This window comes from Amblyraja radiata, chromosome 33, assembly GCF_010909765.2.
Source record: "Amblyraja radiata isolate CabotCenter1 chromosome 33, sAmbRad1.1.pri, whole genome shotgun sequence".
Taxonomy (NCBI): domain Eukaryota; kingdom Metazoa; phylum Chordata; class Chondrichthyes; order Rajiformes; family Rajidae; genus Amblyraja; species Amblyraja radiata.
The window spans coordinates 25416240-25437277 of record NC_045988.1 but is presented as its reverse complement, the minus strand read 5'-3'; the positions used below and the strand labels follow the sequence as shown (position 1 = coordinate 25437277).

Below are 21038 nucleotides of genomic sequence, written 5' to 3'. Positions count from 1 at the left end.
GTAACTCAGCAGCTCAGGCAGCCTTTCCGGAGAACATGGATAAGTGACGTTTTGGGTCAGGATCCTTCTTCAGGCTAATTGTAGTATGGGGGAGAAAGCGGGAAGAGAGATGGGGGTGGTGGGGCGAAAGTAAGCCTAACAAGTGTCAGGTTGAATGCGGAGGAAGGAACTGCGGACACTGGTTTACATCAAGTATAGACACAAAATGCTGGAGTAACTCTTTTCTCGTGTCTCCCCCCCTCCCCCCACTACCATTAGTCTGAGGAAGGGTTGCAAACTGAAACATCAACTGTCTATTTCCTCCACAGATGCTGCCTGACCCAATGCGTATTGTCTTTTTGTCCTTCTGTCTGGGGTTAGGAGGAGTGTGGTCCGCCATCTATAACTGAGGTGAGATCAGCAACAGAGATCAGAGAGGACTTGTAGTGCTGTGTAGGAAAGAGCTGCAGATGCTCGTTTCAATCGAAGATTGACACACAAAGCTGGAGTAACTCAGCAGGACAGGCAGCATCTGGAGAGAATGAATAGGTGACGTTTCGGGCCGAGACCCTTCTTCAGAGTGTCGGCTGAAAGGAGAGAGGGAAAGGAGCGTTAAAGTGTGGGATTGCTGGAATCACTAAATCCCCACCAGACAGCCACGTTGTACACATCATGAGCAAGGGAGTCAGCAATAAGTGAAGTTTCTTTCATATTGTCAGCAGTATTATGGATCATCAGGATAATAATTCACCGTAATATTTGCTTGGATAAAAAGGACTGAATTATGGATGAAAGTGAAAACCTCATAATTTTTCAAGGCAGATATTATTTGCCTGAATTTTAATAACTGCTTTCATTAAAATAATCGGAGGATGGCTATAAAGTATCGCCCACTGAATCTGAGGAATTTATCCAGACTTATTCTGGCAGATGGATATAAATTCAAATTATGCTGAAATATGCAAGCTTCTGTTTACAATATATTTAATGTCAGTCTGAGAATGGATGAATGGGATTCATTTTCAAGGAGGAAGATTCTTTATAGTTTAGTTTAGTTTAGTTTAGTTTAGAGATGCAGTGCGGAAACAGGCCCTTCGGCCCACCGAGCCCGCTCCGACCAGCGATCCCCACACATTAACACTACCCTACACACACTAGGGATAGTTTTACATTTACACCAAGCCAAATTCACCTACAAACTTGTATGTCTTTGGAGTGTGGGAGGAAACCAAAGATGTTGGAGAAAACCCACGCAGGTCATGGGGGGAACGTATAAATTCCCATACAGACAAGCACCCGTAGTCGGGATCGAACCCGGGTAGCAAGGGCAGAGCTGCAATCTGTAACCGCTTTGGAACCCACCGCTGGAGGAGGATGTTGAGGCAGGTACCATCACAACCTTTAAGAAACATTTTGACAGGTACATGGATAGGATAGGTTTAGAGGGATAGGGGCCAAAAGCATGAAGGTGGGACTAGAGTAGATGGGGCACATTGGTTGGCATGGGCAAATTAGGCTGAAGGGCTTGTTTCCATACGGTATGACTCTATGACTATTTCCCTTCGTCGACAGTGACAGACTCAGTAGTGCTTGCACCTTTCCTTGAACAAAACACCCTTAACACTCACGTGGCCCCCTGTGGTGAACGGTCTTTCCTTGCTTAGGGGGTCCCTGCACTGAACTCTGCCCCTCAGTGTTCATCAGCAGAAGCACAAAGGAAGTGTGAAAACGCTACCTCCAGATTCAGGGACAGTTTCTTCCCAGCTGTTATCAGGCAATTGGACCATCCTACCACAACCAGAGAGCAGTGCTGAGCTACTATCTACCATGCGGAGTTAACAAATGGACGGCACGGAGGTGCAGCTGATAGAGCTGCTGCCTCAGAGCCTGAAACCTGGGTTTGATCATGACCCCGGATGCTGTTTAAGTGGAGTTTGTACGCTTTCTGCAGGAACGCGAGGATTTCCACCGGTGCACCCACTTCCTCCCACATCCCAAAACGGCACCAATCTGGTGACTCTGTATATTGCCTCAGTGTACTACTACTACTACACCATATAACCATATAACCATATAACAATTACAGCACGGAAACAGGCCATCTCGACCCTTCTAGTCCGTGCCGAACACATAATCTCCCCTAGTCCCATATACCTGCGCTCAGACCATAACCCTCCATTCCTTTCCCGTCCATATAACTATCCATTTATTTTTAAATGATAAAAACGAACCTGCCTCCACCACCTTCCTTGGAAGCTCATTCCACACAGCCACCACTCTCTGAGTAAAGAAGTTCCCCCTCATGTTACCCCTAAACTTCTGTCCCTTAATTCTCAAGTCATGTCCCCTTGTTTGAATTTTCCCTACTCTCAGTGGGAAAAGCTTATCCACGTCAACTCTGTCTATCCCTCTCATCATTTTAAAGACCTCTATCAAGTCCCCCCTTAACCTTCTGCGCTCCAAAGAATAAAGCCCTAACTTGTTCAACCTTTCTCTGTAACTTAGTTGCTGAAACCCAGGCAACATTCTAGTAAATCTCCTCTGTACTCTCTCTATTTTGTTGACATCCTTCCTATAATTAGGCGACCAAAATTGTACACCATACTCCAGAATTGGCCTCACCAATGCCTTGTACAATTTTAACATTACATCCCAACTTCTATACTCAATGCTCTGATTTATAAAGGCCAGCACACCAAAAGCTTTCTTTACCACCCTATCTACATGAGATTCCACTTTCAGGGAACTGTGCACAGTTATTCCCAGATCCCTCTGTTCACCTGCATTCTTCAATTCCCTACCATTTACCATGTAACACACTTGTATTGTCTCTGGATGCTTATCTAACATGATTCCGAAGAGCCTGTCCCTCTTGCCGATTTTTTCAGTGACTGCCGGCATCATTGACTAATGTGTCAGGTAACCGAAAAATTTTCGGCGTGGTACGGCATGGAGCGGCGTGGAGCGGCGTGGTGCGGCGTGGAGCGGCGTGGTGCTGTGTGGTGCGGCGTGGTGCGGCGTGGTGCGGCGTGGTGCGGCGTGGAGCGGCGTGGGGCGGCGTGGTGCGGCGTGGTGCGGCGTGGGGCGGCGTGGTGCGGCGTGGAGCGGCGTGGTGCGGCGTGGAGCGGCGTGGTGCTGTGTGGTGCGGCGTGGTGCGGCGTGATGCGGCGTGGTGCGGCGTGGTGCGGCGTGGAGCGGCGTGGGGCGGCGTGGTGCGGCGTGGAGCGGCGTGGTGCGGCGTGGAGCGGCGTGGTGCGGCGTGGAGCGGCGTGGTGCGGCGTGGTGCGGGCGTGATGACGTATTGACACGCGGTGTTTTTTCAAGTGTTGCAACATTTTTTTTGTCGCAGCTGGATTTTGAAATGTTCAAAATCATTTGGAGGCACTGATATGACTCCACTAGTCGCCGAATAAATCACCAAGTGGGACAGGCCCTCTAGCGTTTATAGATAGTAATACTTGTACTGAACTGTATGCAAAAATAATTTCCACTGTACATGTGAGGAATAGTTCGGGTAGATGAGAGGAATAGATCGGGTAGATGCGCAGTCTCTTGTCCAGAGTAGGTGAATCGAGGACCAGAGGACATAGGTTTAAGGTGAAGGGGGAAATGTTTAATAGGACTCTGAGCGGTAACTTTTTCACACAAAGAGTGGTGGGTGTATGGAATAAGCTGTCAGAGGAGGTAGTTGAGGCAGGTACTATCCCAACATTCAAGAAGCAGTTAGACAGGTACATGGATAATACAGGTTTGGAGGGATATGGACCAAACATGGGCAGGTGGGGCGATTGTAGCTGGGACATTTTTGGCTGATGTGGGCACGTTGGGCTGAAGGGCCTGTTTCCATGCTGTATCACTCTCTGACTATGGCCTTGTTACATGTGACAATAAAATACCATTGAAGCATTGAGCCATTGAAACATGCTGCTTTGTAGGTTAATTGGCCTCTATAAATTGTCCCTCATGTGCAGGGAGTGGATAAGAAAGTGGGATAACATGGGACTAGTGTGAACAGGTGATCGATGGTCGGCGTGGACTCTGTGGGCCGAAGGGCCTGTTTCAATGCTGTATCTTTCAACCAATCAATCAATCAATCAATCAATCAATCAATCAAAATCTTTAAGATGGGCTTAGATAGGCAACTCTTTTGCCCAAAACTATCTGATAAACAAATAAAGATTGGAGTATTGTTGCAGTTGGTTAGTTCCAGCACAGGACAGAGATTGATCTCAGTGTTGGCATCTCCATAGGTACAACCACTTCCACTGATGTGATGAACAACACCTCAACAACTGCACGTGTTACATAGAGGAAAACAGTGTGAAAAAATAATGAAAATTCAAACAGTATCTGCAAATGTATTTATATTTGATGCACTCATTCAGGAGCATATTTATTTTTAACCTGATGTACTCCAACTGAAAGCTAAATGTTATAACAAGGAACTACATATACTGGTTTACTAAAGAAAGACACAACATGTTGATGGCATCTTTGGAGAACATGGATAGATGAGGTTTTGGGTTGGAAACCTTACCTATCCATATACTCCAGAGATGCTGCTTTGAATTGTTATATTTTTGTGTCTTTCTTTAAAAGTAAACTGCCCTGTCTGTTTCGAGGGATCTGGAGCGTTAGCTTTGCCGTATGCCAGCCAATTTGTTTAGTTTAGTTTAGAGATACAGCGCGGGAAAAGGTCCTTCAGCCCACCGAGTCCGCACCGACCAGCGATCCCCGCTTATCAACACTATCCTACACACACTACGGACAATTTACATTAAAACCAAGCCAATTAACCCACACGTCTTTGGAGTGTGGGAGGAAACCGACGTACTTGGAGAAAACCCACGCGGTCATGGGGAGAATGTACAAACTCCGTTCAGACAGCACCCGTAGTCGGGATCAAACCCGGGTCTCTGGCACTGTAAGGCAGCAACTCTACCTCTGCGCCACCAAAATAAATTTCAAATAGCCGACCAGTGTAGGTCAGATCAGGCAAGCACAATCGAATCTGTGGGGGCAAGCAGAAAACGGATGGTTTTTTTCACCAGTCGCAGGTTGCTATGACATCCCTATGTCTGTCCACAGCAAATTTAGTGTAGGAAGGATGCTGGTTTACATTGAAGATAGACACAAAATACTGGAATAACTCAGCGGGACAGTCAACAACGCTGGAGAGAAGGAATGGGTGACGTTTCGGATCGAGACCCTTCTTCAGACTGAGAGTCAGGGGACAGAGAGTCTAGAGCTATAGAAAGGTAAGGTGTAAAAACGATAGATCAAAGCGGATGATGATTAGGAAATGTAAAATGGTTCATCGTTAGCTGAGCGGATTTAGTAACTGGATGTAGTGGAAACAAAAGAGTAGCTGTTGATCATCATGGCCTGAATCTCACTGAAGATAGACAAAAAATGCTGGAGTAACTCAACGGGACAGGCAGCATCTCTGGAAAAAAGGAATAAGTGACGTTTCGGGTCGAGACCCTTGTTCAGACCCACTGTGTTACTTCAGCATCTTCGGTGTAAACCAGCATCTGCAGACCCTTGCTACACCTGGATCTCAATGGATGTAATAGAAAGGGTAAGGCCAACCTGGTGCCTAGGGTTTGCACCGACATATTCCTGTCATGCCCTTAACATGAACGAAGGTAACACATTAATGTACAGCAGTATCATGGAATCCAAGCCTATTGCTCCCTGAAAGTGTGTTTTGTGTGGGGGGTGGTGTGGGGGGGTGAGGGGGAAACCGCTTCGGTCGCCCCCTCCATGGAGAGGCGACTTTTTCCAGGTCGCCTCCCCCGTGGCCTAACATCAAGGATCGACGCGGCCTTTCCCGGAGACGTGCCCGGGGCTTCAGCGGCGGGCGCAGCGTAGACTCTCGTCGTGGAGCGGGTTAGCCCTCGTTGGGGCTCGCTGGAGGGGAGCGCTCCGTTTCGCTGGCCCGGGGCAGCCGGCAGCCTGAAGCCGCAGCCTGAAGCCGCGGTCTGCAGAGCTCCAGCTGGTGCGGCGTCTACAGCCCGGGATCCCTCGTGGGGGACCCGGGGGAAGAAGAAGCCATCACTGCCGGCCCGCGGCCAACTTCTACCGCGGGGCCGGCATGGACTTACCATCACCCCTGGAGGGGAGCTTCGACCGCCGGCCCTGCAGTTTACGGTGCTTCTGGCTGCAGTGGCGACTTTAAATCTCGACCGCCGACCTGCGGCCTACACCATCTTAAAGCCGCGGTCTCCGGTGAGGAAGACTGGACTGACTCTGGACTCTGGTCCTGTACACGGGGGGGAAATGGAGGAGGACTGGCCAGATTTTTGTGCCTTCCACCACAGTGATGAATGCTGTGGTGGATGTTTGTGTTACTGTTTTATTGTGTGTTCTTTATTATTGCACTGCTGCTGACAACCCAAATTTCCACCGACCCTGGTTGTGTGGCAATAAATTATATCTATCTATCTATACAGTGTGGAAACATGCCCTTTGCCCACTGAGTCCGCACCAATCATCGATCACCTGTACACTAGCTCTATCTTACAAACCTGCATGTCTTTGGAATGTGGGAGGAAACCTGACCACCCACACGGTCACGAGGGGAACGTGCAAACTCAATACAGTCAGCATCTGTAGTCAGGATTGAACCCAGGTCTCTGGTGCTGCAAGGCAGCAACTCTATCGCTGTGCCACTGTGCCACTCAAGAAGATAGAGGAAGGCATACAGTTAAGTGGCATTGAGTGTACGAGTCAGGAAACCATATGCCAGCTTCGTAGAACTAATTTGGGGTATTGCTTGCAATTCTGATGTGGAAGCTTTGGAGAGGGTGCTGAAGAGGTTTACCTGAATGCTGCCTGGATTATATTAGGTGCAAGGAAAAGGTTTCTTCAATGTAGAAACAAGGAATTGCAGATGCTGGTTTACAAAAGAATAGTGTGCTGGAGTAGCTCGGCAGGTCAGGCAGCATCTCGGGAACGCATGACTTGGTGACGTTTCAGGTTGGGACCTTTCTTCACTTCTCTTCAGAAATGGCATAAACTTGGATTGTTGTCTCTGGAATGCTGAAAGTTGAGGGGAGACGATACATAAAATAATGGGAGGGATAAATAGGGTAGACAGTTGGAACCTTTTTCCAAGGTGGAAATGTTAAAGACTGGCGGGCAGAGCATTAAGCCCTTGACTCTCTTAGGTGATTTTTTCGGCAACTACAGGCGACTAGGCTGTTGCCACATGGTCGTGGGGTGACGCCTGTATGGTCGTGAGGAGTCTCCTCAAGTCGCCTAAAGAGTCGTAACATTTTTCTGGTCGCCGCTGGATTTTGAAATGTTCAAAACTTTTCGGCGACTGTGGGCTTGATGTAGCTTGCCTTCTCCTGTCGTAGGTGCTGTCGTAGGCTGTCGCCAGGATGACGCAGGTTGTTGCCAGGTGACGTTGGTTGTCGCCAGGTGCTGACTTTGGTGAATTCCATTGGTGACTACCTACGTCAACTGGCGACAGGTACCGGCGACAGAATTGTCTTCAGTTTTCACCGACAGGTTCGTTGCTTGTCGTAGCTTGTCGCGGGTGGACGTGGGTTGACTTTGGTTGTTGTAAGTTGTCATAGGTATGGTCATAGGTGGACATCCTAATGGGTCACCGGTTGTCGGTAGCTTGCCGTAGCTGGTTGTCGTAGTTTGTCGTAGACATTGTCGTGGTGGGGGGGGGGGGGTCCAGTCGCCGCTTTTTTGGCGACCTGCTCCAACTGTGACAGTCGCCGAAAAAAATCACCTAAGTGGGACAGGCCCTTTAAGGTGAGATTGGTAAAGATGAAAGGAGATATGCAGGGCCAGATTTTTACAGAGAGTGGTGGCTGCTGCTGATGATGGTGGAGGCAGATATGATCATGACATGTACAACAGTTGTGTTTAGGAGGCCTTTGGATTTACAGGGAATGGAGATATTATGTATCATGTGCATGCAGAGATTAGTTTAATTTGGCATCATGTACAGCAGGGCCATAATGGACTGAAGGTAGACACAACATTCTGGAATTACTCAGCTGGTCAGGCAGCTTCTGTGGAGATAAAGGATGGATGGGTGATGTTTCGGGTCCTACTAATTAACCTACTAACCTATATATCTTTGGGATGTGGGAGGAAACCAGACACCTGGAGGAAACCCGTGTGGTCAAAGGGAGAACATGCAAACTCAACATAATAGCACCTGAGGTCAGGACCGAACCAGGGAATCTGGGCGCTGTCAGGCAACAGCTCTACTCTGTGCCTCTGTGACGCCCAGGTAGATAGGGAAGGCATAAGGTATATTTGCCTTCATCGACCGAGGCAGCACTCGAGGTCAGGATCGAACCTGGGACTCTGGCCACAGTGAGGCAGCAGGTCTACCAGCTGTGCCACGGTGCCACTGCTGGATATTAAGCAGCGGGTTCAGCAGAACTGGATGATATCTGCTCGTGTGGTAGAGGAGGGGACCATTGTTTCACCGAGGGAGCTCCGTGAACCCAGGTCCTGTGACACACACAAGTGACGAGGATGTCCAAATTGTCTGAAATCTAGAAGCACCAGAGGTGGATCAGATAAATGTAGCGGCTACGAGTCTCACACCTGGTTAACAGGCTCTGATCATGAGGTCATAAATGGTAGGAGCAGATTTAGGCCAATTGGCCCATCAAGTCTACTCCACCATTCAATCATGGCTATCTATCTCTCCCTCCCAACCCCATTCTTCTGCCTTCTCCCCATAACCCCTGACACATGTACTAATCAAGAATCTAGCCATCTCTGCCTTAAAAATATCCATTGGCCTCCACAGCGTTCTGTGGCAAGAATTCCACAGGTTCAGCACCCCCTGACTAAAGAAATTCCTCCTCATCTCCTTCCTAAAGGAATGTCCTTTAATTCTGAGGCTATGACCTCTAGTCCTAGTCTCCCCCACTAGTGGAAACATCCTCTCCACATCCACTCTATCCAAGCCTTTCACTATTCGGTAAGTTTCAATGATGTCTCATCCTTCTAAACTCCAGCGAGTACAGGCCCAGTGCCATCAAATGCTCATCATATGTTAACGCACTCGTTCCTAGGATCATTCTTGTAAACCTCCTCTGGACCCTCCCCAGAGACAGCACATCCTTCCTCAGACATGGTGGCCAAAATTCCTCACAATATTCTAAATGCGGTCTGACCAGCGCCTTATAGAGCCTCAGTATCACATCCCTGTTTTTGGATTCTAGCCCTCTTGAAATAAATGCTAGCATTGCGTTTGCCTTCCTTACTAACGATTCGACTGATTTCTTACTACTGATAGTCTCCGAACTGAACCCAGATCACTGTTGAGAATATCCCTCCTATTGATTTGTTAGTTTACCAACACATCAGCCACCAGCAGTAGGGATCTCTCCCTGCCAGGCTACAGCTGAGGAACAAAGTTGCTTGGATTCCCCACAGCAGATGATAGCACTGCTTGATATTTAACAAGTAATTGTTGGTATGTTGGCATGACTGGGGGGGCCAGGATTTATCCGCCAATCTTAGTTACTCTTGAGAAAGCGGTGGTGAGTTATATTTTTCAAGCTGCTGTAGTCTATGTGGTACGAGCACAATATACCCTCATATTTTGCTTGGGCAGCTTGCAACCCAGCTAACTTCAAGTAACCCTTGCATCCCCTCTCTCTCCATCCCTCCTCCACCCAAGTCATACCAGCTTCAAAATCAACGAAGGGTCTCGACCCGAAACGTCACGCATACCTTCTCTCCATAGATCCTGCCTCAGCCGCTGAGTTACTCCAGCATTTTGCGTCTACCTTCCAAATCAACTTGTTGAGTGTGATTGTCTGCAGAGGGCCTGTCCCACTTAAGCGATTTTTTTCGGCGACTGCCGGCACCCGTCATAGTCACAGCAGGTGGCTGAAATTTTTCAACATGTTGAAAATCCAGCGGCGGCCAGAAAACGGTACGACTCTTTGGGGGACCACTCACGACCATACAGACGTCACGTGTCGAATGGTAATCCAGCACCTTCTTTAATCTGGACAAAATTACAAGGGTGCACTTAAAATCCCCCTCGGAAGTCCCCCCAAAATTGTGGGTCGGCGGCCGATCACCAGCTCATCGGGACATCCGCGGCTCATCAACGGGTCGGATTTGCCCCCTGTGGCCGAGGCTCTGGAAGATCCAGCAAATCCGTTCCCAGAGCTGACTTCCGCGGCCAACTTTGCAGGTCGATATCTTGGCTCTTCGGCAGTCTAGGTGGAACGTTCTGGTACCGTTGGACTCCTCTCAAAGGCAGAGACTTCTGTTGGTTCGGCAAAATGGATAATCCAGAAAGTCTCTGGTAACAAGGATGCCAGAAAACCGGTGGTGGCCCTGGACCTGGTGGACCTCTGGACTCTTGACTCACTTGACCCAACTGAAACTGTCACGTAGTTATAAAGCACGGAAAGAGGCCTTTCAGCCCAACTCATCCATGCCGACTAAGATGCCCCATCTAAGCTGGTTCCATATACACGCAGGTAGACACATAATGCTGGAGTTACTCAGCGGGACAGGCAGCATCTTTGAAGAGAAGGAATGGGTGACATTTTGGGTCGAGACCCTTCTTCAGACTGAACACCATATACATGCATTTGGCCCATATTTCACCTTTCCTCTCCATGTCATTCTGTTGATGTTCTTGTTCCATTATTAATGATCTGGGGTGATGACAGAAGCCTCCTCGTGGCGATCCCTGGAAACGACAACGCGATGCACTCTGTGACGCGTCGGGCGACAATTCTGTCAACATGTTGGACGACGGCAGAAGCCAACAGTGAGCTACATCGTCTGTCACACGAGCGAACGAACTGGAGGTCTAATGCTTGCTGGCTGGGCGCGACAGAGGTTTGTGTCCCCCAACAACACCGTGTCGCTGTTATCCTCGATCCTGCAGACATCCACCCTGGCAGGGAGGTCCACTGACCTGGAGACCAGAGCGCCAGTCCTGGCAGATGAACCGCTGCCTGGGCCAAGGTTGAGCAGCTTCCAACTCAAGTCAAGTCAAGTCAAGTCAAGTCAAGTCAAGTCAAGTTTATTCATTACATACACATATGAGATGTGCAGTGAAATGAAAAGTGGCAATGCTCGCGGACTTTGTGCAAAAAACAAACAAATAAAATAAACAAACTACAAGCAGAATGGAACAGAATCACACATTCTTTTACATATTAAATATTGTGGGAGGAAGGAAAAAGGGAGAAAAAATAGCAATTTAAAAAAAAAACAGTAGAATGGTTCAGTAAAGTTATTCCCTGGTGAGATAGGAGTTTACAGTCCTAATGGCCTCTGGGAAGAAACTCCTTCTCAACATCTCCATTCTCACAGCATGGCAACAGAGGCATTTGCCTGACTGTAGCAGCTGGAACACTCCGTTGCAGGGGTGGAAGGGGTCTCCCATGATCTTATTGGCTCTGGAGTTGCACCTCCTGATGTATAGTTCCTGCAGAGGGGCGAGTGAAGTTCCCATAGTGCTTTCGGCCGAACGCATTACTCTCTGCAGAGCCTTCTTGTCCTGGGCAGAGCAGTTCGCAAACCAGATTGTGATATTTCCGGACAAGATGCTTTCCACAGCCGCTCCACACACTGCTCCCTGGCCTGAGATCAGCTAACTAGATGCTTGTTCAGAAATGAAATCAAGTTCTCAGTAGCCGGCTGAGCAACTGAAAGATTCACATAAGCGACGACATCCTGAAGTATTTCATTTATTCTCCACTAACCATAACAGTTGAGCACTTGACTGGGGAGCCACATGCTGTTAGACCTTTCTCAAGCTGATTGTGAGTTAGAAAAGGTGATCAATCATTGACGAGGCAGCATCTGCTGAACAAGGTTCACTCTGCCGCAATGCTGTAATTCATTATTTCACTTCTCGTTACCAAATGAGAGCAGCTCCTTGCATTGATGTGCCAGTCACGATGAGTCCTTCCACTCACTAACGATATGTTACATTGCCACCCTCGCTTTGTTCCTCCACACACAGCGACGATGTAGCTGTCACCATCAGTGAAGATGAAGACTTCAGGTCAGGTAGACCCACTCCACACTGACAGCCGTCTCAGAGAGAGGCAGACACAGGATAAGCCAAAGGCTATGGATAGGACAGGTTTAAGGAGACACACTAAGTGCTGGAATATCTCAGCGGGTCAGGCAGCATCTCTGCAGAACATGGATAGGTGACGTTTCGTGTTATAAGGTCATAAGTGATAGGACCGGAATTAGCCCATTCAGCACATCAAGTCTACTCCGATATTCAATCATGGCTGATCTATCTCTCCCTCCTAACTCCTACCTTCTCTCCAAACCCTTGACACTGGATCATGACCTTTCGTCAGACTGATTGTAAGGGGGACACATTGAAAATCCATTATCCAGTGTGCAAGCATGGCTACCTTTTCATATCTCTAGTTTCCCTCTCCCCTGACAGTCTGAAGAAGGGTCTCAACCTGAAACATCTATTCCTTTTCTCCTGAGATGCTTCCTGATCCGCTGAGTTAATCCAGCAGTTTATGTCCGTCCACAGAATGCAATGATGTATCCCTCTTGGGATCACACTATCCCTAACCAGCAATCAGCCTATCACAACCAACCCTGCCTCAGCTCATCTGATGCCAGCCCTGATTTGTCCTGGTCTTTTCCTGCTTACAGTTCATCCCCCCTTACAATTAGTCCGAAGAAGGGTCCCGACCCAAAATATCACCTATCCATTTTCTCCAGAGATGCTGCCTGACCCGCTGAGTTACTCCAGCACTTTGAGTTTATCTTTGTTGTGAACCAGCATCTGTAGATCATTTTTACCACATAAGGTTTAGAAGGATACAGGCCAAACGTGCGCAAATGTTGGGGCATCTTGGTCAGCATGGACTAGTTGGGCGGAAGGGCCACAGTCAGGGTGCATACATTCGGCCTCCGACACTCAGCTCGGGAAATCGGGGCAAGAGTGGATCTGACAGCTTTTCAAGCTGGATTGCACTCAGACGGCGGTGAAGCGCACCTCCTCCACTTAGCTGCTACAGCACCATCTCCAGTTATTCCTTCCCAATTATCCAGTTGCCTCGAAAGCTCCAATTTAACCATGGCATCATCAGGGACACAGCTTCCCAATTTCCATAACCACTTGTGCGGAAAGGTACCTGGTGATTTATTTCCCCAAAGTAATTTGAAGGGTATATGTAAATACTGGAGGATAAAGGATTCAATTCAATTCAATGTAAATACTGGAAAGAGTTTCTTCCGATCTATCACTTTGCACAGTCTAGCATAAATAAACAGTGACAATTTAACTCCAAAAACTACAAAGCCTCAAAGGTTTCCGCATTTGCAAAAACACCTTCATCATTGGCACTTTGGCCTTCACCAGTCAGAGTATTGAGTATAGACGTTGGGAGGTCAAGTTGCAGTTGTATAAGGTGTTGGTAATGCTGCTGTAGACAACTATACAGACACAGTCTGGTGTTCAAAGTCAGCTTTCATCGTCAGTCTTGGTGGTGCAGTACAATATGTTGTTGGTTCATCTCTACCACCGGTGTGACTACGTAATATGGGAAGTGAGTGTTAATATAAAGTGTAATGTAAGGTGGCATTAGTGTCAGTACATTACTCTGATTGGTTCACATGCAATAACCAAACTACATCCTTCCCCGTAGAGAAGAGTTGTGAAGCAGATGTTAAAACACATGCAGTTAAACATACTCACCATACCTGTCGGGCGGTCTGCTAACCCGACCTGAACGCGTGCAGACAAACCCTTCCCCCTCCGTTCTGGAAAAGTTAGTAGGGCTGGGTGGTGGAGAACCGAAGAAGGAGAATGCAGCCGGGGAGCCTGGAGTGAAACGGCGCGGCGAGCATGCAGGACTAGGAGCACTGGGGAGTGAGGGAACCGAACGACACGGGGAATACATGTTGGGGTCAGGGGGTCTGGGATGGACAACAACAGCAGGTGTCTTGAAAACCAACGGCGGTGGGCAAGGACCGGGAGGAGATGGTCGCGGTTCGTTCACGGGCAGAAGATGTTGACGGCTGCGCAAATACAGAACACCATCAACGTTGACAAGGTAGGAACGAGGTTCCTTGGCTGGCCCCTCAATGAAACCCAGCCGGGTATGTCCAACTGCAGTTTGTAGGCGATGGCAGAGACCGAGCAGCGCTATGCCCAATCGAAAAGGAGCTGCTAGCTGTCGTTTTTGCATGTTCCAAGTTTAGAGACTTTATCTTTGGGAAACTATTACAATTGAAACTGACCACCAACCCCTAGTCACCATCTTGAACAAACCTATTCACGCAGTGCGTGCACATTTGCAGCACATGATGATGCAGCTCCAGCGTTTTGATTTCCAGATTGTTTACAAAAAGGGCAAAGATATGCTCATCGCCGACACTCTCTCTCAAGCACCATGGGCGTCCTGTGAACAACATCCTTTTGAGTGCGACAAGCTTGCTGTGCTTAAAGTCGACTTCGTTCCCACGGAAGACTACTTTACCTTGCGGAACACACAGCTGCTGACAGAACGCTACAGCTGCTCTCCTCCAAGAGTGGTTGCCCCACAAAACATTCCAACACACCGCTAGATATACAGCCATTCTTCTTAGTTCGCGATGAACTGATGATACAAGACGGGATCATTGTCAATGGTCACAAAGTTGTGATTCCCTCATCCCTGCAAGATGAATACTACAAATATGTCCACTGTGGCAACCTGGGCACTGAGGCTGCGCTTGCCCGTGCCCAAAGCATGTTTTACTGGCCAGGAATGACCAAATACATACGTGAAAAAATGGCATCCTGCTCCACTTGTAACAGCTTGGCTCCCCACCAACAGAAACAGCCTCTCCTGCAACAACCCACTCCAGAACTACCTTGGACATACCTCGCTGCGGATATTTTTGAATGGCATGGCAAACACTATCTAGTTCTGGTCGATTCTTATTCCAATTAGTTTGAACTTGATCTGCTGCCTACCATCACGTCTGAGATGATCATACAAAAGCTTCAGAGACATTTATCTGTATACGGCGTACCAGTTCGATTGCAAACTGACAACGGGAGACGGTTCACCAGCCAGGCATTTTAAAATGTTGCCAAACATTGGAACTTTCAGCATGTAACCAGCAGCCCCGAATACCCTTAATCCAACGGCCTCGCTGAGCGTGCTGTCAGGAGCCCGCAACAGTTAATGGAACGTTCGCATCTTGCCAATTCCGACGTCTACCTGGATCTGTTAAACCTGAGAAACATTTCCAGGGATGGTGTTCTAGGCTCTCCCGCCCAGCGGCTGATGTCTCGTATGACATGGTCTCAGCTCCCCGTCGCCCAGCAACAGCTGAAGCCATAGGTGCTCAAACCAGCTGCGGTCCAGAAACGCATTCAGGGGAAACATGATGTCCTGAAGCACTCCTTTGACTAGTCGAGCAGGGGAAGGGTTTGTCCGTACCATATAACCATATAACCATATAACAATTACAGCACGGAAACAGGCCATCTCGACCCCTCTAGTCCGTGCCGAACACATAATCTCCCCTAGTCCCATATACCTGCGCTCAGACCATAACCCTCCATTCCTTTCCCATCCATATAACTATCCAATTTATTTTTAAATGATAAAAACGAACCTGCCTCCACCACCTTCACTGGAAGCTCATTCCACACAGCTACCACTCTCTGAGTAAAGAAGTTCCCCCTCATGTTACCCCTAAACTTCCGTCCCTTAATTCTCAAGTCATGTCCCCTTGTTTGAATCCTCCCTACTCTCAGTGGGAAAAGCTTTTCCACGTCAACTCTGTCTATCCCTCTCATCATTTTAAAAACCTCTATCAAGTCCCCCCTTAACCTTCTGCGCTCCAAAGAATAAAGACCTAACTTGTTCAACCTTTCTCTGTAACTTAGTTGCTGAAACCCAGGCAACATTCTAGTAAATCTCCTCTGTACTCTCTCTATTTTGTTGACATCCTTCCTATAATTAGGCGACCAAAATTGTACACCATACTGCAGAATTGGCCTCACCAATGCCTTGTACAATTTTAACATTACATCCCAACTTCTATACTCAATGCTCTGATTTATAAAGGCCAGCACACCAAAAGCTTTCTTTACCACCCTATCTACATGAGATTCCACTTTCATGGAACTGTGCACAGTTATTCCCAGATCCCTCTGTTCACCTACATTCTTCAATTCCCTACCATTTACCATGTACGTCCTATTTTGATTTGTCCTGCCAAGATGTAGCACCTCACACTTATCAGCATTAAACTCCATCTGCCATCTTTCAGCCCACTCTTCCAACTGGCATAAATCTCTCTGTAGACTTTGAAACTCTACTTCATTACCCGCAACCCCACCTATCTTAGTATCATCTGCATACTTACTAATCCAATTTACCACACCATCGTCCAGATCATTGATGTACATGACAAACAACAGTGGACCCAACACAGATCCCTGTGGCACCCCACTCGTCACTGGCCTCCAACCTGACAAACAACCATCCACCATTACTCTCTGGCATCTCCCATTCAGCCACTGTTGAATCCATCTTGCTACTCCACCATTAATACCCAACCATTGAACCTTCTTAACCAACCTTCCATGAGGAACCTTGTCAAAGGCCTTACTGAAGTCCATATACACAACATCCACTGCTTTACCCTCATCAATTTCCCGAATAACATCTTCAAAAAATACAAGAAGATTAGTTAAACATGACCTTCCAGGCACAAACCCATGTTGACTGTTCCTAATCAGACCCTGTTTATCCAGATGCTTATATATATTATCTCTAAGTATTCATATATATATAAGTATACATGTTCGGGTCGGGCTAGCAGACCGCCTGACTGGTACGGCGAGTATGTTTAACCGCATGTGTTTTAACAACTGCTTAACAACTATTTTAGTGGCAGCTGACACGGTGCGGTTACTGAAACCGGTCAGATTAACATCGTGTTTCTGAGTGCCAAGCTGATCACCCAGTGAGGCTACAACCTCCGACATACGGCAGGCATGCACAGCCTGTTCAAGAGTCAGGTCAGCATTTCGGAGTAGCTCTGTTTTGAGCTTCCGATCACACATGCCGCTAACAATTTTGTCGCGTATTAACTTATTAGTTATCTCACCAAAGCAACATCTCGTTGTACTTCAAATCACAAATGAAATGTTCCACAGGTTGTTGGCATGTGAAGAACTTTGCTCGCTCCAGAATGTGGTTTGATGGCAGGTCACATCGCTCACGGAATTTACATAGCAGCACATTAGGGCTGCGCATCGTCTCTGCTGGGACCACCACCTGGCCGTTCCCATCGAGCACAGCTTGCGCAAAGTCGAAGGTTTGCGCGTGAATCATAGCCTCAGGTCCAGCCAGTTTGAGCAGGAGCAATGCCTTGACTTCATCTGGATCGTTGCGATGGACGATATTGATGTAGTGCTCATAGTTAATTTCAAAGAACCTTCATCGCTCGCCTATGTCTGCATCAAAGATGAGCTGGGTTGGCTTGCGGCACGAGTGAGCCGTCGGAGTAAAAGATCAAGACTAATAAAATGCAAATAAACCCGTTAGACCTGATAGACGGACGCAATGGGTAATTTCCATCCCACTTCTGACACCATGTAGGAATCTGTGCAGGCACAGTCTGGTGTTCAAAGTCAGCTTTAAACATCAGTCTTGGTGGTGCAGTACAATACGTTGTTAGTTCATCTCTACCACCGGTGTGACTACGTAATATGGGAAGTGAGTGTTAATATGAAGTGTACAGAAAGGTGGAGTTAGTGTCAGTACATTACTCTGATTGGTTCATATGCAATAACCAATCTACAGCTGCTCTTAGAATATTGTGTTCAGTTCTGGGCACCATGTTAGAGGGAAGATATTGTCAAGCTGGAAAGGGTACAGAGAAGATTTACGAAGATGTTGCCAGGACTAGAGGGTCCGAGCTACAGGGAGAGGTTGAATAGGCTGGGAATATATTCCCATGAGCGCAGGAGGATGAGGAGTGATCTTGTAGAAGTGTATAAAATCATGAGAGGAATAGATCAGGTAGATGCACCGAGTCTCTTTCCCAGAGTAGCGGAATCAAGTTCCAGAGGACATAGGTTTAAGGTGAAGGGGAAAGATTTAATAGAAATCTGAGGGGTAGCTTTTTCACAGAAAGGGTGGCGGGTGTATGGAACCAGCTGCCAGAAGAGGTAGTTGAGGCAGGGACTATCCCAACATTTAAGAAACAGTTAGACAGGTACATGGATAGGACAGGATAGGGTTTGGAGGGATATGGACCAAACGCAGGCAGGTGGGACTTGTGTAGCTGGGACATGTGGGCAAGTTGGGCTGAAGGACTTAAGTGACCCTTCCCGTACACTGTGCTTTCACCGTCTTAATTACCGCGCCAATCTTCCTGTTTATCGTGGCGTGTGTCTGTATCACATTGGCTTTGCACCGTGTGAATTTAATTCAGACAGCGCTCCCCCTGCTTGCCCTGTCCCCCGCCTGCATAACGGGCTGGTGAAGGAAGCGATGTGTGTGCGTGCATGTGTGTGCGTGTGTGTGTGTGTGCGTGCGTGCGTGTGTGTGTGTGTGCGCGCATGCGCGTGCGTGTGTGCGTGTGCGTGCGTGCGTGCGTGTGTGTGTTCCACTCTGACAGTCATCGTTCCAGTCGCCGATTTTTTCATAACCACTGTTTATGGAAATTGGGAAAAATCACCTAAGTGGGACAGGCCGATAAGGCAGCAGCTCTATTGCTGCACCACCGTGCCTCCCTTAGTCCACTGGACTTAAAACAGATACCTATCTTCCCAACGCACAATCATCCTAGCAGGGACATGCCCAGCAATACCTATCTTCCCCTCAGTAACGTGCACTCACCACTGTTTCCTGTCCTCTCCCCCCCATAGAGTTGCATCACAGATTGGATTGGGAACAGCTTTGCCCAAGACCCCAACATTGCAGATATAGCCCAGTGTATCACACAGACCAGACTCCCCACCACTTACACTTCAACCTGCCTCAGAAAAGCAGGGAACATAATCAAATGGTTGTCCCATCCTGGTCAATCCTTCTCCCTGCTCTTGTCTGGCAGAATGTGCAGAAGCTTGAAGGCACGCACCGCCTGACTGAGGAACAGCTTCTTCCCCTCTGTTATTAGGCTGCTTAATGGAACCCTGCATGTGTCCCGGAGAGCGAGAATGTCCCGGGGAACCGTGCGGGCCCGATCCACCCGCAAAACACCCGCACCGCCGATGACGGTATAGTTTAAGAAGAAACTGTAGATGCTGGAAAAATCGAAAGTCGACAAAAAATGGAGGAGAAACTCAGCGGGTGAGGCAGGGTCTATGGAGAAAAGGAGTAGGCGACTTTTCGGGTCGAGTCCCAGGGTGTCTCCTACTCCTTTTCTCCGTAGACGCTGCCTCACTCGCTGAGTTCTCCGGCAGCTGGTACAGGGTTGGTCAGCTCTGGCCAGTGGCCATAGAACACAGCAGCGCACTGTCACGTTGACCGACCCGGTGTGAAGAGTCAGTGCCACCCTGCGGGAGACGGAGAGGTACCTGTACAGGCTGACGGCAGGATTCGCTTTGGCAGTGCACCGAAACCTCACCGTGCTGCCTTCCAGAACCGGTTGTGGCTCCATTGTCAGGTTCACTAGTGGTGGATCTGTGGGCAGAAAAGAGGCTGTCAGTGCACTGCTCACTGGCCAACTAGACCCACTGCCCACTTGACCCACTGACCACTGGCCAACTAGACCCACTGCCCACTTGACCCACTGCCCACTTGACCCACTGCCCACTGACACACTGCCCACTGGCCCACCCCCCACTTGACCCACTGCCCACTGACCCATTGACCCACTCATCCACTGCCCACTGACCCACTACTCACTTGACCCACTGCCCACTTGATCCACTGCCCATTGACCACTGACCCACTGCCCACTGACCCACTGCCCACTGCACTGCACTGCCCACCCTTGCTCCCTTCATTACTGAGGGCCGTCCTGCAGAGGGCATGTAGCATCTATTTCATAAGCCCGATTCACCACTACCCCATCACAGACATTGGACGACCTATGGAATAGCTGCACTACAATGTGTGTGCAAAGCAACTGCAGATGCTGGTTTATACTGAAGATAGACTCAAAGTGCTGGAGTAACTCAGCGGCTCAGGCAGCATCTATGGAGAGAAAGGATGGGCGACATTTCGGGTCGGGACCCTACTTCAAACGCCAATAGGAGGTGAAGGGTGGGGGGGCCGAGGGGAGGTGAAGAGGAGAAAATACCAGGGCCAGCCATAAATGACCTCAGACAGGGCAGTGCCTCGTAGGTCCATTGATGGGGAAGGTGCGATCGCCAGAGAAACAATGTGGACAACTGTGGAACTGGTAAAACTGGGGCGGGGCAGGGGGGTGGGGTAAAGGGGCAAGGAAGGGTGGGGCAGGGGGGAAGGGGGTGGGGTGTTAGATGACGTTACTTAAAATTTGAGAACTCAATGTTTATGCCGCTGGGAATGAGTTGCTGCCTGCACCGACTGGAACTGGGGACATTTGCTGGGGAGCATACCCTTCACAACTCCTCAGCAGGTGACATTTGCATCACAAAAAGCCCAGGTGATAACCAAAGAGAGTCTAAGCGCCAAACCTTGATATCCATTGGAGTAAGCAGCATCGAGATGTTTACCATCATCATCAACAACCACCCAGAACTTCTTCAAGGTATACATGGTCTGAAGAAGGGTCTCAACCCAAAACATTATCCATTCCTTCTCTCCAGAGATGCTGCCTGTCCCGCTGAGTTATTCCAGCATTTTGTGTCTACCTTCAGCCATTAAACGCCACGGCTGTAATCTGTGTTGAGGGACATATCTACTGATACTCCAGAGTTTTCCCACCATCTCCAAGGTGTTACGATCAGCCCAGTTGCCTTAGGGGTGACTTGTTGTGCAGGGCCAGGACTGTCTCATTCCAACCTCAAGCACCACCTCTTAGGAACACACTTGCCCACAGCCAGCCAACCTTGAGTGGTGCTCAAGGGCACTGGTTGGACACTGGCCCATCCAGGGCCAAGACCTTCTCCT

General features: G+C 48.6%; 1 protein-coding gene across 1 annotated transcript in view; it reads right to left on the bottom strand.

Annotated features, from left to right (window-relative positions):
• kirrel3 (kirre like nephrin family adhesion molecule 3) overlaps positions 1–20684 on the bottom strand; it is a 131434-nt gene extending 110750 nt beyond the window's left edge. Inside the window, exons 1-2 of the mRNA XM_033049550.1 lie at positions 20603–20684; positions 19517–19622 (exon numbers count right to left, since the gene is read on the bottom strand). Of these exons, the coding sequence (XP_032905441.1) occupies positions 19517–19622; positions 20603–20684 (188 nt within the window). The remainder of the gene's footprint in view (positions 1–19516; positions 19623–20602) is intronic.
• Positions 20685–21038: the final 354 nt, after the last annotated feature.